The sequence below is a fragment of the Lipotes vexillifer genome, unplaced genomic scaffold (assembly GCF_000442215.2).
Source record: "Lipotes vexillifer unplaced genomic scaffold, Lipotes_vexillifer_v1.1 scaffold945, whole genome shotgun sequence".
NCBI classification, from domain to species: Eukaryota; Metazoa; Chordata; class Mammalia; order Artiodactyla; family Lipotidae; genus Lipotes; species Lipotes vexillifer.
In genome coordinates this window covers 78,703-95,642 of record NW_006772158.1, presented here as the reverse complement: position 1 = coordinate 95,642, position 16,940 = coordinate 78,703, and the positions used below count along the sequence as shown (strand labels likewise).

Below are 16,940 nucleotides of genomic sequence, written 5' to 3'. Positions count from 1 at the left end.
TTCACCGAAATTCACCAGTTAATAATATTTTGCCACATTGCTTCATCTCTTTCTCCATATACTCTCACACACATACATACTTATTTGCTTACTCATTTAGTTTTTGCTGAAGAGAATAAATTTAGCTTTAATCTCACTACCCGAATACAACTACTGTTGGTATTTTAGTATATGTCTTTCTGGTCTTTTTTACTCTGTATTGGTTTTTGTCTTCTTTCATTGCTGTAATTATAGCATGCAGAGAATTTTCTTAATGTTCTAATAGCCAACAGTTTTTTTTAAAGTTTGGGAACCAGATGTGAGAAAGACAGAGAGAGAAATTGAACAAAGGAATACGACCAAGAAAAGGCAGTTTAGAATTATTTAATAAGCATCCGATCATCCCCATTACTTAGGGGCTTGGTAGATGTTAGTATTAGTAATAACATAAGAAAAATAGTTATCAATTTCTTCTTGTTCTCTCTGGTTTTAGAGCCAAAGAAGTACTTGAGATAACATGAGAACAATTACAAAGCTGTTTATCAACAGGGACACACAGATGGAGAGGACAAAGAGTAAAAGAACAAAGTCCAGAGAGATTAATTCATGGAGCAAGTTATTTTTAAAAAATTATACAAGTAATATACGGTCACTGTATAAAAAGTAGAAAAAATAAAGATAAGCACATAAAAATTACAAGTACAGTAAGTCTATCTCATCCCCATCATATGAACAAATTTTAAAATGTCTGTCAAAACCAAGTGTGGATGAGTTTGTAGAATATGAACTCATACACTATTGGAGGGTTTGTGATCTGGTACAGCCACTTTGGAGAGCAACTGAGAAATATCTACCTAAAGTTGAAGGTGTGCATATGTTATAATCTAGCTGTTTCACCTCTAGGTATATACCCTAGGGAAATTCTCAAACACGTGCACAGGGCGGCATGTACAAGAATGTTCACAGCAACACTCTTAGTGAAAAATTGGCAACGATATAAATCTCTACCAACAGGAGGTTAAATTGCTGAATAAATATCAAAGAAGGAAATTATTTGTATATATGTATTAGGAACACAGTGGAAATCTGTTTAGTACTGTTTGGTCTAACTAATCCAAAATTGTTTTCTAGGAGTTTTTATGCCCATTGGTTTGGTTTTGCAGCCCTGGATGGGATCTGCTGCAATGGCTGCTTCATCTGTTTCAGTAGTACTTTCTTCACTCCTCCTTAAACTGTAAGTATGATAGCTCGCTCATGCTTCTCTTGTATATTCCTTTTATCACCCACAGTCAGTCTTGCTAGGTTTTATTCTTGTATTGATCAATGATAAGCCCAAACTGTTCTTAATAAAAAATGTTAACTACGTAATTATCACCTTATGTAGTATATACAGAGCAACCACAAGCACTGAGTGGGGTAAAATCTAGTACACTGGCTCTCAGAAGTAGGATTTCTGATCATGTGACCTCACACAACTCCTTTTGAACACCTTTATACATTTCAAACCAGGTTAATCTCTTTCCATTTTTGAATGTAACAAATGGCTAGTTCGCGTTTGATTATTTCAAACTAGTATACTTTTGCATCTTTTCAGTTACAGGAAACCAACTTATGAGAATTATGAACTACATGCCCGAGGCCAGATGGGACAGAAAAGTCCTTCAGAAATAAGTGTTCATGTTGGAATAGATGATACCTCAAGAAATTCTCCTAAACTGGGTTTGCTGGACCAGATTGTTAATTACAGCAGAGCCTCCATAAACTCACTGCTGTCTGATAAACGATCACTGAACAGTGTTGGTACTAGTGAACCTGACAAGCACTCACTCCTGGTGGGAGACTGCAGGGAAGATGACGACAGTGTGTTGTAACAGGCCACAGAGAGTGCTGCTAGATAATGTTGTTCTGCACTGACACAGCATTCATGATCACCTTAGCTTTTTAAAATATTGCAGGGCTTTATGTTGGTCTCATGCTCTTATGTTAGGGAATCTATTTGAATTGCATTTGTCTAATGGCAAAAATATCTTTTTCAGGGCATCAGCTTGGAACCTAGCTTTATTGAAAATGAATTTCCAGTATTTTTTGTTTTCACTAGCAACAGATAAGGTAGACCAGGGAGGTTTACAAGTCCTACAACTGAAGATTGCTGAATTGCTGCTAAGGTCATAGATAATTTTTATTTGACCAAAAAAAAAAAAAAGTTCAAGAAAAGATCATTGAAAATTTGAAGATTTGAGCACATAATCTTGAGGAGATTCTCGAGCCCGCCTCCCTGCCAGATTGGGGAGCAACGGCTTTCAAAGCACTGTATAAAGAATCCTGTTTTAGAAGCAAAATAGTAGAAACTGTTTAAAAATAGGCAGGCCTATTTATTACAGGCTTTCTTTCCCCCTTCTTCTGCCTGCATCTTTGTCTTTGCTGTTGCTTTTTTTTTTTTTCTTACAGCTTTATTGGAGTATAATTGCTTTACAATGGTGTGTTAGTTTCTGCTTTATAACAAAGTGAATCAGTTATACATACATATGTTCCCATATCTCTTCCCTCTTGCGTCTCCCTCCCTCCCACCCTCCCTATCCCACCCCTCTAGGTGGTCACAAAGCCGTTGCTTTCTTAAATGCCCCAATGTGTTTTCTTTTATTATGTTCTTTCAAGTGAGCTAAGTGTAGGTGATTTCTCATTGACAAAAATAACTGACAACTTTTCCAGTAACTTGTTTCTTTATCTTGTAGCTCAAAAGACCTTCAGGGCCTATATGGTTCCCTGCTTCCCACCTTTCCATTGTTGTAAAAAATATATCAGATTCCTCCTTCAGTGACTCCCTAGCTCTGTGCAAGCTTTCAGTTCACTCCTGCTGGGTTCAGCTATAAGTTGTTCTTAGTATCATCTATCAGCCTCAGTTTAGAAACTTAAGATTTTGAGCCACTTCTACAATTGATTTTTTTCCAAAGATTGACACTACCATGTTTAACATGTACCGGTCATATAAAATTACCTGGATTCACTAAATTTGTCCTTTTCTGGAGAGAATGCAAGACATTAGCTGATATTTATAATTTAATAGATTTTAATTGTCTTTTATTGTTTTAGATAATCTCTCAAAATGACTTTAAAATAATGCTATTACACAAAGCCGCTTTTACCAAGAAATACAGTAAATTGTAATACAGAAATGAGAATTCCCCTAGGTTGTGATACCTTTTAGCTAAATCTATACTTTTCTCTAGTTTAAAACATTTGCACTTGCTAGTTAGTGTGGTTGGCATATTCACGGGCTTGTTCTCATCAACATATAAATTTAGAAATCCCCCTGTGAGTGCCTGGGAGTTAATACACTGGTCAGAGATCTGGTACTTGTATCACTATTTAAATTAACTTGTTAACTGCAAGGTGGATTTCAGATGCAGAATATGTAAGTGAAGAAAACTCATACATAAATTCCTAACATCTATTCCCATTGTCATATATAAAGCTGGTAGCACAATTCCTAGCACATAGGATCTGTGCTCAGTAAATGTTAGTTCTTATTTCCCCTTGAGGTCAGTGATAAATATCAAAAATCGCTTTTACAGAGCAGAGTCTAAAATCAGGTGGGGGTGGGGGATGGGGTTCTTCGCTCCTTTCCAACTTCCTTTTTCTCTTGTTCTTTCATATGCACTCAGAAAAGTTTACAACATAATTCCATGCTGACTTTTCAGATTTGGAAAAGATCTCATTTTTATCTCAGCTATCTTAAAGACAGAGCTGAAACTTGATGAAGGTGCTATTAATCTAGAAAAGCAAACCAGTTTTAATGAAATATGAGTTTGTAGGTCTAGGCTCTTTTTTAGACCAACACCTGTGCCATCTTCCATGCTTTCGATTTGAATTTTAATATTTGTTTTTTATTTTAATTCCAGTGGCCCATCATACCACAACTTGTTTCTTCTAGAAGAAATAGCTAATACGGCAAAGGTATAATATAGACTTTTGAAAAAGAAACACTTTTCTCTGTGTGTCTCTCTCTCCCTCCCTCCCTTCCTCCTCCTCCCCCTTCCCCTCACTTTCACTCTTCTATCTCTCTGAAGCACTTGAACATAGCCAGTTACTACTTTTATTATTCTGTGTGTGTTAGAGTTGTCCACTTGGCCTCACATGCCAAGGGATCCACATGTCATAGGGCAATGAGAAGAGCAGCCTATATAATCTGGGAAAAATCAAGGATGTAATTTCAGCCCTTAGTACAGGAACAGAAAACATGCTGTTTATAAAGAATCCTGCTTTAAATATCTATAGCCATCTTTGAATTCTCTACCACAAGTCTCTTGCAATTCTGAACTCCCATTAGCTTCATAGAGCAGCTGTAGTCACCGGAGAGAGACATATGGAGGGGATCAAAAACACTGCTTTCAGTTAGTAACTAGCTTTAAGTAATTAGTTACTAGTGAGAACAAATTTTATAAATGTGTGCGTATGCATCTGTGTTTATTCATATAATACATATATACATATATTACCCATATAGAAGGAAAATGGATTTATATTTGAATTTGATATTAGAATATTTGAAGTTCTTTATTTTTTGTTCCTTTGTCACTCTTTTGTATTCACTCAGCAACCATGCCCTCAGTCTGAAGATAACAAGGATGTTTTAATATCCAGTGCTGGTTCAGACTCAACTAAGGGGCACCTTTTATCTTAAATATCCAAAGATGCCTTTTAAATTTCAACGGTTAAAACATAACTGTTTAGTGTTATAGTCTAAAGAAGTATGGTTGTCAGTTGTGAAAATAGAAATGTTATTTTTCGTAGTTTAGTATCAACGTTTTAGATGTTAGATTTGATGCCTTGTGAACAAATAATTTTATATTGTGCTTCAAATTTTTAAAAGTTATTCTTTTATTGAATGTATTCTTTGTTCAAAATGCTTAAATAGCATTGTAGGCAAGATGTTTCCAAACATTTAAATGTGCATACCTTTTATGTATACAGCTGAAAATCAAGAATGTATGTTCTTAGAGAATTTTTTCCACTACTTATGGATCTTGCTTTAAAATTATTTTTCTTAGTATTTATTTTACTCTATTTTATTATTTTCTTTGGCTGAGGCATCTGGTTACTGGTTGTTTTAATAAGATAAAAACATTCCTGGAATCACTCCTTTTGGATATTTTTGTTTCTTTTCTCTATTTTAAAAATATTATTTTACCAAATATAAAAAAATGCAGATTCATGCCAAATTATTAGCTATTTTTACACTAACTTTCTGTAGTCCTTCTGAAAGTTTATCTGGTATGAGTAACCAGATAAAGCACAAAAGCATGAATTCTTGTTCTTCAATTAAAAGAGATTCTCTAATGGCACTGATAGTAAATGCCTTTTGTAGCCAAAACCAGGCGTCTCAAACTTATGCTTTTAGTTAAAGAAGTGTTTAACTAACCATTGTTGAACATTGATTGTTTGATACCCAAAACAGCAGTGGACGATGTTGTGCAATAATCATCTACTATAGTCAAGATATTCAGTAGTTTGTTTTTCCATAAGCATGTAATTGAACATATATCTGCCAAGGATGTGCCTTCAACTTTATAATTATAGTATTGTAAAAAAAATGATTTTTTTTTTGGTCAGTGTCTCTTTTGTTAAATCATCCAACTCCTCTACCAGCAGTTCCAAACTACCCTGTGTTTTTAGGTGTTGTGTTCTGTTTTTTTTTTTTAAATCAAGGGTGGGGCAGGATTGGAGGCAGCACCACACATTCACTAAGAGTGGGAGGGAAGAAATCTATTTTCCTTCAGACTTCACCTGCTGGATCTTTTAGTGCGGATGAGAAACAAAGGAATGTAATTGTCCTCCTTTCCTTTATAGTCTATAATACGTTCTTTATAGATTGTCTACCCCAAATGAGCTAAATGGAGGCAAGAGCTTTTCTTGCCTTTGGGGAGCCATATACAGTGTGTATGAGGATCCCACACAAAATGCATCCCCATACCAAACACTGCTTCAAGTTAAGGAAAGGGTTTTAAACCTATTTGTAAGGAAAAATGAAGTTTTACTTCCCTCCCAAACTTTGGGATTATTCAGGGTATTGAAATAGGATTAGAAATGGAAATATAATAGTAAAATCACTGAGGTATCCATTTAGCTGGCCAGCCTCCCTTTCCTATTGGCGCCTTGACTAACCTCTGAGAAGGATGTGCAGTGATAGTGACATCCCAGGTGAGGTTTCAAAACCTTCCAGACAAAAACTAAACAAAAAGCCAGAAACCTTCCAGTTGGGGAAGGCTTTAAAGGCCCTGCTAAGATTCAAATAGAGATGAGAGAGGTGAGACTGCCTCTTTCACAAATTTCACCTCAGGCCAGCCAGCCCTACTTGCTTAACAGCTTCATTTTCATAGATGTGACCACTAGTTGTGGAAATGAGTTATGAGTAAGGTATGAAAGGCAAGGCTCTTGAGGACAATGTTTAAGTGAAATTGCTAGTATAAATAGGATCTCATGCAATTTAAGAAATCTGAAAACTTCCATGCAGGCAGTTCTCTCTGTGGAGAAGTTTAAAATAGGCTGAGTCATCTTTGGCATATTGTACCTGTTGTCCTCGAATGGCCCCCCCTTTTCATTGTCAGCGCCCTTCCCCCAGCCCCCAGGCCTGTCTTTAAACTGAAGTGCTGCCATTACTTCAACATTACTTGCTTCACCCTCACCCAATCAAAACTTCAATTTCTTCATTGCAGTTATTATCACCACATAATAAAAAAACTGAGATTAATCCATCCTAAAGTACCAGTGACCTTTAGATCTAGCCAGAAGTACTAGCAATTACTTGAAAAGATTATTTTTTAAATCCAAATAACTTTATAACTATTGAAATGAAAAACAACAGGCCATGTGGAAGAGGTTATTTGGTAGAGCCCAGGATCAGCCCTCCTAAGCTCTTCCTTCTTGCAGCTTTTTACCTTCCACTGTCACATCCACCATTTCTTTAAAAGCACCGCATCTCCGTAGTGCTGGAAAGAGCAATGATTTTGGAGCCCACCAGACCTATCTGCAAAATTCCAGTTCTGCCACATACCAGCTGGGTGACTATATTAGTTTCTTATTGCTGCTGTAACAGATTACAACAAACTTCATATCCTTTTCTTAAATTTAATTTTTATTTTATATTGGAGTATAGTTGGTTTACAGTGTTGTGTTAGTTTCAGGTGTACAGTAAAGTGATTCAGTTACACATATACATGTATCCATTCCTTTTAAGATTCTTTTCCACTGTAAGTTATTACAGAGTATTAAGTATATTTTTCTGTGCTATACAGTAGGGCCTTGTTGGTTATCTGTTTTATATGTAGTAATGTGTATATGTTAATCTCATACTCCTGATTTATCCCTCCCCTGCCCTTTCCTCTTTGGTAACCATAAATTTGTTTTCTATGTCTCCCCTGCCCTTTCCTCTTTGGTAACCAAAAATTGGTTTTCTATGTCTGTGGATCTGTTTCTGTTTTGTAAATAAGTTCATTTGTATCATTTTTTTAAGATTCCACATATAAGTGATATCATATGATACTTATCCTTCTCTGTCTGGTTTACTCCACTCAGTATGATAATCTCCAGGCCCATCGATGTTGCTGCAAATGGCATTATTTCATTCTTTTTTTTTTATCAGTATGTAAGTATCAGGCTGATAAAAACAACTTAAGATTTTAAAGAATTTTTCAGTTGTTTGCATATGTACATATACACATAGATGTTTGCATATTATATACACACACACATACATTATATGTTATATATTGGTTTAAACTCCAGTTAATATAAACTCCTTCCAGCTATGCTAGCTAATTCTTTATTTTTGAATTTTATTTATTTTTTATACAGCAGGTTCTTATTAGTTATCCATTTTATACATATTAGTGTATATATGTCAATCCAAATCTCCCAATTCACCACACCACCACCACCACCCCCCGCCGCTTTCCCCCCTTGGTGTCCATATGTTTGTTCTCTACACCTGTGTCTCAATTTCTGCCCTGCAAACCGGTTCATCTGTACCATTTTTCTAGGTTACACATATATGCGTTAATATACGATATTTGTTTTTCTCTTTCTGACTTACTTCACTCTGTATGACAGTCTCTAGATGGATGATCCCTCCTTGAGACGTGTGTTTCAATTGCTATGGAAAGAGTTGTACTAATTTTTCCTATAGAATCTTACAGTGCCTATTAACCATTGATAGGAAGAGGTGGAAGGTCATTCTTCCAGTCTCATATAACGATAGAGGTATGTCTACAATCTACAAAGTAATAATAGCATCATTTGTTTATCATGACACAGTTCCATTAGGCAAAATATATCGCAGGAAAAGATCCCAAAGCAGCTTTGGTACTGTGAGTTTAAGTAGGGCAATTGCAACAAGAGTAACCCCAAACTTCTTGACTATAATTTCGAACTATTAGGGCTATTTGTAGACATCAAGGAAGCAACAGCAGACTTATTGGCTTAGTGTCCAGCAATCATGGATGCGGCAGCATAAATGATCATAGCATTGAGTTTAGCATGTATCATACCAATGTTGAGAGGAGAAATATGGAATATGTAACCAAATGCATACTTATTTTCAGCTAGATCTTATTTTTCATTTTTTTCCCCAAAGGTCAAGGTTTATTTATTTATTATTTTTAAAAATTTTGAATGTTATTTATTTTTTATACAGCAGGTTCTTTTTAGTTATCCATTTTATACACATTAGTGTATATATGTCAATCCCAGTCTCCCACTTCATCACACCACCACCACCACCACCCCGCCATCACTTTTCCCCCTTGGTGTCCAAACGTTTGTTCTCTACATCTGACCACAGTGCTCAGACACAGCTAGGATCTAGATGAAGAGGAAGCGCACCAGTTCCAGTGAGGAAAATGGGGAAGAGAGGGCTCCCTACCAATCCACATGTGCAATTCCAGGCACTTTGGCTGGAGTTGCTGCCAACACAGGGCTGGAACCAGCTGAGCAGCCCCAAGAGCTCCCAGGGAGCAAAGAAATCTGGAGGAGCTTGTGATGGGAAAAAGGTGAAATCTTCTCACTGAAAACCTGTTTGTTTCGCAACACATGCCAAGCAGGATTTGAAACTCCCTCAGTTATTTCTAGATCTTGGCTATTGTGAATAGTGCTGTAATGAACGTGGGGGTGCAGATATTTCTTCCCATAATTCCTTGTATATTGCTGGGATGCAGTCAAGGGTCAAAGAAAACAACATACCTGTGAGAAGCTCTTGGTACATGTTCCTGCTGCTCATCTTTCTGTAGTCAATTTCTCTAAAATAAAAAAACTGCTCTCTTGTGAATCTTAAAAACCTCAAGATGGGGCTTCCCTGGTGGTGCAGTGGTTGAGAGTCCTCCTGCTGATGCAGGGGACACGGGTTCGTGCCCCGGTCCAGGAAGATCCCACATGCCGTGGAGCAGCTGGGCCCGTGAGCCATGGCCTCTGAGCCTGCACGTCCGGAGCCTGTGCTCTGTAACGGGAGAGGCCACAACAGTGAGAGGCCCGCGAACCGCAAAATAAACAAACAAACAAAAAAACCTCAAGATGATTACTGAGATCTTAGGACATGTGACCAAAAGCAGAAAACATTTTCTTCCTCTTCGGATCTCATCTCTCTTTTTTTTTTTCATCCCAGCAATATACAAGGAATTATGGGAAGAAATCCTTTCCCAGAATGGTAGCAAGAGATAGATGGCATTATTAGAGACTGAGGGCTCAAGAAAATAATGTTTTCGTAAAGTAATTCATTCACAAATTCCACCATAGACAGTGGTATTATTACGTGGAGGTGGCATAGCATTTCTTTTCGTATCACCCAACAAGCCTTATTCCCTACTGCTTACACCTTTCCACCTGTACCCAATGACCTAAGAGGCTCTAAGAATTTGGGATCTGAAGAAATATCTGCACCCCCATGTTCATTGCAACACTATTCACAATAGCCAAGATCTAGAAATAACCTAAGTGTCCATCAGCAGATGAATGGTTAAAGAAAACGTGGTATGTATATGCATGGAATAAAACTCAGCCATAAATAATAGGGAGATCTTGCCACTTGCAACAACATGGATAGACATTGAGGGCTTTATGCTAAGTGGAATAAGTCAGACAGAGACAGACAAGTACTGTATGAGCTCGCTTATATGTGGAATCTAACAAAAACAAACTAATAGAAACAGAGATCAGATTTGTGGTTGCCAGAGGCAGGGGGTGGGGGGAGAGGAATTGGGCGAAGGTGGTCAAAAGGTACAAACTTCCAGTTATAAGTTCTGGGGATCTAATGTACAGCATGGTGACTATAGCTAAAGTACTGTTTTGTATATTTGAAAGTTGCTAAGAGAGAGGTCTGATCAGTTCTCATCACAAGGAAAAAAAAATTTGTAACTATGTGAGGTGATGGATGTTAGCTAAATTTATTGTGGTAATCATTTTGCAGCATAGACAAATATCACATCATTGTGTTGTACACCTTAATCTTACACAATGTTATATGTCAATTATATCACAATAAAACTGGAAATAGAAAAGAATTTGGGATCCCCAAGTACATCCTAAATTAGGTGCTGCTATGACTGCTGGACAGAATATGCTGTGCAAAGTATCATAGTGCTTTAAAAATGCACTTCTGCTCTCAGTCTAATAAACTCTCTAAGATAACATCTGCAAATTTAGAGCTAATTTTCATTTTGACCACCACAGTGATTCTTTTTTTTAAAGCATTTATTGTATGTTTGTTTCCATTTCTTTATAGCAGGTTGGATTTTTTTTTTTAATTAAAAATTTTTTTTTTTTGCTGCATTGGAACTTTGTTGCTGTGTGCAGGCTTTCTCTAGTTGTGGTGAGCGGGGGTTACTCTTCATTGTGGAGCACGGGTTCTAGGTGCACGGGCTTCAGTAGTTGTGACACACGGGCTCAGTAGTTGTGGCGCACGAGCTTAGCTGCTCCGCGGCATGTGGGATCTTCCCGGACCAGGGCTCGAACCTGTGTCCCCTATATTGGCAGGCGGATTCTTAACCACTGTGCCACCAGGGAAGCCCCGCAGTGATTCTTTTTTTTTTTAGTATCTTTATTGGCATATAATTGCTTTATAACATTGTGTTAGTTTCTGCTGTACAACAAAGTGAATCAGCTCTATGTATACATATATCCCCATATCCCCTCCCTCTTGAGCCTCCCTCCCACCCTCCTTATCCCACCCCTCTAGGTGGTCACAAAGCACCGAACTGATCTCCCTGTGCTATGCATCAGCTTCCCACTAGCCATCCATTTTACATTTGGTAGTGTATATATGTCAATGCTACTCTCTCACTCTGTCCCACTTCCCCTTGCCCCACTGTGTCCTCAGGTCCATTCTGTACATCCCGCAGTGATTCTTGATTGGGTTTCACCACACCTCAGAAGTACCAAGAGGGGCTTCCCTGGTGGCGCAGTGGTTGAGAATCTGCCTGCCAATGCAGGGGACACAGGTTCGAGCCCTGGTCTGGGAGGATCCTACATGCCGCGGAGCAACTAGCCCCGTGAGCCACAATTACTGAGCCTGCGCGTCTGGAGCCTGTGCTCTGCAACGAGAGGCCGCGATAGTGAGAGGTCGGTGCACCGCGATGAAGAATGGCCCCCCGCTTGCCGCAACTAGAGAAAGAAGAACCAACCCAGCCATAAATAAATAAATAAATAAAAATAAAAAAAAAAAAAAAGAAGAAGTACCAAGAGTAAGCAGTTAGAAGGACGGAGGAGAATCTTAGATAGCACTCTGAGCCCACATTACCCACAGTCCCTGCAGTAGCACTTGGGGAGAGGACGTCAAGATCTCTGTTTGCATCACCTGTGCTGAGGTGGTGAGAGCAGTGGATTGGAGGTCAAGAGACCTGGATTTGTTTTATTTATTTATTTATTGAAGTATAGTTGATTTACATCAGTGGTTCAGGTATACACACATATATATATATATATATTCTTTTTAATATTCTTTTCTATTACAGGTTATTACAAGATATTGAATATAGTTCCCTGTGCTATACAGTAGAACCTTGTTGTTTATCTATTTTATATATAGTAGTTTCTATCTGCTAATCCCAAACTCCTAATTTATCCCTCCCCCCTTCCCCTTTGATCACCCTAAGGTTGCTTTCTATGTCTGTGAGTTTCTTTCTGTTTCGTAAATAAGTTCATTTGTATAATTTTTTAGATTCCACATATAAGTGATATCATATGATATTTGTCTTTCTCTGTCTGACTTACTTCACTTAGTATGATAATCTCTAGGTCCATCCATGTTGCTGCAAATGACATTATTTCATTCTTTTTTATGGCTGACTAGTATTTCATTGTATATGTATATATATATATATATATATATATCACATCTTCTTCATTCATTCATCTGTTGATGGGCATTTAGGTTGTTTCCATGTATTGGCTATTGTGAATAGTGCTGCTATGAACATCTGGGTGCATGTATATTTTTGAATTAGAGTTTTCTCCAGATATATGCCCAGGAGTGGGATTGCAGGATCATATGGTAATTCTAGTTTCAGCTTTTTAAAGGAACCTCCATACTGTTCTCCATAGTGGCTGCACCAATTTACATTCCCAACAGTGTAGGAAGGAGGGTTCTCTTTTCTCCACGCCAAGAGGCCTGGATTTGAATCTCAATCATACATAACCATTTACTAGCTGAGTGCAAAGTCATGCTACTTGTCTGGGCCTCCTTCCTCTTCTGTAAAACTTCACAGAGAATTATGTGACAGGATAGTAAATTGGAAAGTGCTAAGTAATTCCAAGGTGTCTTTTCTGGGCATCAAGCCCGAAGACCCCTCAGACTAGAGCATGCACTGTGGATCACCTCCTCTCTCATCTCCCCTATCCTCAGCTGAATTTTCAAATAATAGCACTGTCAAGAAACTTCCAAGAGTAGAAATAAAAACATCCACTCTTCCCAATTTCACAGAGAAAGCATAGAATATTAACAAAATAATAGTAATAACAAGCTATGAACACTTTAATTTGTGGCAAACTTTCAACCAAGACTGTTAAAGTGCCTTTTTGCAGATGCTATGGAGTGTTATTTGAAGGAGTGTCATATTCTCAGGTTCTGTGTGAGTCATGAAACCGTGTTTTCTAAAAACCCTCACCAGGACTTTCTCCACATGTTACAGGGAAAGGTCCTTTAGTCCCTACCCCCTTATACAAGCTTAGGAATGTCTCTGAAGGACATGGTGGTGAAACACAATGTGGTCATCAGCCTTGGAAAAGAACCTCAAGGGTCCTCCTGAGGTATGATAACCCTTGTAAATGTGACAAGTTTTGTCTTCTGTTCTTGGAGTTACACGTATCTCCTGCTGGGAAATGTCTTGATTTGGGTGCTGACATATTTGCACTGAGACTCAGGTCCCCAAGTTGCCCTCTGTATTAGGTGGACCCCCATGAGACAGTGATGTCCGAGACTGCTGTTCCCTGCTGGGTCAGTCCTGCCTTTCAGGGTCCAGGTGCCATTGGGGGGAAATTTTACATTAGGAAGCAGGTGGCTTGAAGTGCGTGCATGTGTGTCACTCTCTGCTTAGCCTAGGAGACCTTGGCAGGGTTGTGAGCTGATTGTTTCTGCAGTGATACACAGGGTAAGTAGAGATTGAGTTGATAACTGAGGGCTGGGCCTGGTTCCATTTTCCTCAGCAATTATTTGGTGCAGGGGTAAACTGAGGAAGAGGCCATGGGAATTTTTTGACATAGAGGCCAAACTCAGATAAGCAGGCAATGACAATTGTTCACAGTGTGTGGTCCCTGGACCAGTAACATAAACACCACCCGGGAACTTGGGAAAAATTCAAATTCTTGGGCCCCTCTCCAGACCAAATGAATCTAAAACTCTGGTGGTGGGGCCCAGCAATCTATGTTTTGAAATGCCTTTCAGGTGATTCAGACTCATGTTCAAACTTGAGAACTACTGGATTAAGGGCTTCTCATCTCTGGCTGCACACCTGAGGCATTTGTTTAAAATACAGATTCTGGAGTGGGGCCCAGGAAATCCCTGTTTTTAATCCCTATATGATACTGTTGCTCAGGCAGGATTGAGAACCACAAGTGCATTCTATCCACAGGAACAAGTTTCTCAGACTGTGCTGAGTTTTTGTCATGGGCCTTCCAGTCCATTGTCTGGACTATAGGTTGTAGTTTTAGGATTAGATGGCATTTTCTGGCTTAGGGCCTGTCTCTGTGATGGAATCAAGGCCTAGGCAGAGAGTGATGCCTGTGTTTCTTGGTAGGGAAGCTAGAGTGCCTCTGCCTATTGGTCCCCTCTCTCCTCCCTTAAAGGTCTAGAAGAAGCAGTTTGCCCTATAGAGTTCCTGTATAGAGGCCTGGAAGAAGAGGCTCTGCAGAAAATCGTGACCCGGGACAGTGGTTGCCAAAATACAGCTACTGTAGTCCATGAATATTCTGCATTTCAAACTAGACATCTCTAGTCCCTTCAGTTCTTTCATCATCTCCCCATTACTCCCAGCTCCCCTAGTCACACACTCTTATGACCTCAGATCAGGCACTTCTTTTGCTTTTATTTCTCCATTTTAGAAAGTGGGACTAATACCTGTCATCATCCAAAAGTGTGAAGGGGGCAGGCAGGGCTGAGAGAACGACCAATGAGCTAAACTACCCACATTTGACAATGTGTTAAATGCACAAGACAATGAAACCACCTCCATTACACAGTGAAACTTTTGTGGGGAAAAGTCTGTACTTATTTTAAAACTGGTTTAAAAGTAGTTTGAAAGTTTTCAGAGGCAAAAATTATTTCATTCATGTAAATATTGAATCCTGGAGCAGCAGTGAGATAATATGAACTTCTATTTGCAGTTAAGTCAGTCCATTATTTTACATCTTCTCTTGGCTTCCTGTCATAATAGGGGTATATAGAAACAGGGTAATGTTTACATACATGTGGGCGAAAGTATGTTGGACACGGGCAAATATGGTTACATTAATTGAGGGTCTGTGTGCTAAACATTTTACTTATATCACCATATTTAATCCTTTCAATAATCTTGTGAGATTCTTACTGCCTTTTACAGAAAAGACTGAGCTTATGTGATCTGACTTCCCAAAGGAGACACAATGTCAGGCAGGATTTGAACTCAGGTATGTCTGATTTGAGGGAGCTTTTGTTCTTTTACAGTCACCAGACTTGCTGTCATTTACGTAAGCTTCACAGTAATACTGTTGTTTAAGAAGCCAGCCAGGCTGCAGTGACCTCTTTCTGATAGGTTTAGATGCAGGGGAGGTATACAGTTTGTTCCAGATGATTCACTGAGCTAAGACTAAAATCTAAGTTTCTGACCGTCTGCTAAACTGGAAAGTGCATCTTATGTCCGAAAGATAAGCAGTCCCTTCTTGCTACCGCAATGCCAACACTGACCAAGAAATCAAGAAAGGACCTAGGATGTCCCTATTACTCTCTGGGTTCTGAAATAGGGTCCTGACATTTCACATTGACAAAAGAAGGCCCTTGGAGATTCGCCCAAAAGGCAAGCATGATATGGGGGTCACATTATCAGATATATATCACATATAACCAGAGTTGGGAGATCAGCCTTCCTTTGGGCTATACTTTGGTCCAGACTTTTTAAAGCTTCAGCTCTGGATTTCAAAATACTATATATATATATATATATATATATATATATATATATATATATACTCACACACATATATATATACACACACACACATATATATATATATACCCACACACACACACAAAGTGAAGGGGGGAGAAAGGAGCAATCATAAACATAATTATTTTATTTATTGAAAAAACATTTGTATGGCTCTTACTCTGTGCCAGGTGCTGGTACTTGCCATATATTAACTCATTTAATCTTTAACAACTTTGTGCTGAAGGTACAATTATTATCCTAATTTTACAGGTGAAGAAATTGAGACTCTGAGAAATTAAATATTTACCCAAGTCCAGGGGGAGAAAGGAGCAACATGTTATACCACATGCTATGTTATATATATATAATAGAATAGAATACAAATAAAATAAAGATGAGCTGCAGGAGTACAGAAGAAGGTGAAACCAATTCCAAGGATGGGAGTTAGGGAAGGCATCATACAGTTGGTAAGAACTAAGCTCTGTCTTGAGTCTTGGGTAAGATTTCAACAAGCCCAGCTGAGGCAGAAGAGCAGGAGAGAAACATCAAATAAGCACAGAAGTACTTTCTTATGGCTGCTGTTCAGATAGCTGACGACAGTCATGTGAGGCTCTGAGTCTGCCTACTTCCTGTTCCCTCAGCTGTTTAGCTTCTCATTTTGTGTTTAAGAGCTTGGGCGCTGGGTTTGGATTCTTGTTCTGTCACTCATTACCAGGGCCACATTATGACTTTCATGGGCCCTAGGTGCCTTTACCTTGTGGGCCCCTTCCATTAAAGAAAAAACCTACAGAAAATTAGACTTTCCCACTTTTGGTATAAAGACAAATAATATTATATATGAAAACATTTCCTTCAACCTGAAAGTTCATTTTTTTAATCTGATTTTTTTTTTTTTTTTGCGGTACGCGGGCCTCTCACTGCTGTGGCCTCTGCCGTTGCGGAGCACAGGCTCCGGACGCGCAGGCTCAGCGGCTATGACTCACGGGCGCAGCCGTTCCACGGCATGAGGGATCTTCCCGGACCGGGGCACGAACCCGTGTCCCCTGCATCAGCAGACGGACTCTCAACCACTGCGCCACCAGGGAAGCCCTTTTCAACTGATTTTCAAAAGACAATAAAACACTTTTGTGGACCGCTGAATGTGTTTTGGGCCCTAGACACTATATCTACTGGGCCTAATTGATGTCAGCCTTGTTCATTATAATCTTGGGATACATACTTAAATTCTCAGAGACTCAGATTCCTCATCCACAAGATGGGAATAATGATATAACACCTATATCACAGGTTTGTGATAAG

The 16,940-nt window shown here is 38.8% G+C and overlaps 1 protein-coding gene across 2 annotated transcripts in view; it reads left to right on the top strand.

Moving 5' to 3' along the window:
* Nucleotides 1–1,914, top strand: part of ATP7A (ATPase copper transporting alpha) — an 84,844-nt gene extending 82,930 nt beyond the window's left edge. For both annotated transcript variants that reach the window (XM_007447351.1, XM_007447350.1), the window contains 2 exons: nucleotides 1,111–1,213; nucleotides 1,574–1,914. In XM_007447351.1, coding sequence (XP_007447413.1) covers nucleotides 1,111–1,213; nucleotides 1,574–1,850 — 380 coding nt within the window. In that variant the 3' untranslated portion in view covers nucleotides 1,851–1,914. The remainder of the gene's footprint in view (nucleotides 1–1,110; nucleotides 1,214–1,573) is intronic.
* The last annotated feature ends 15,026 nt before the right edge of the window (nucleotides 1,915–16,940 follow it).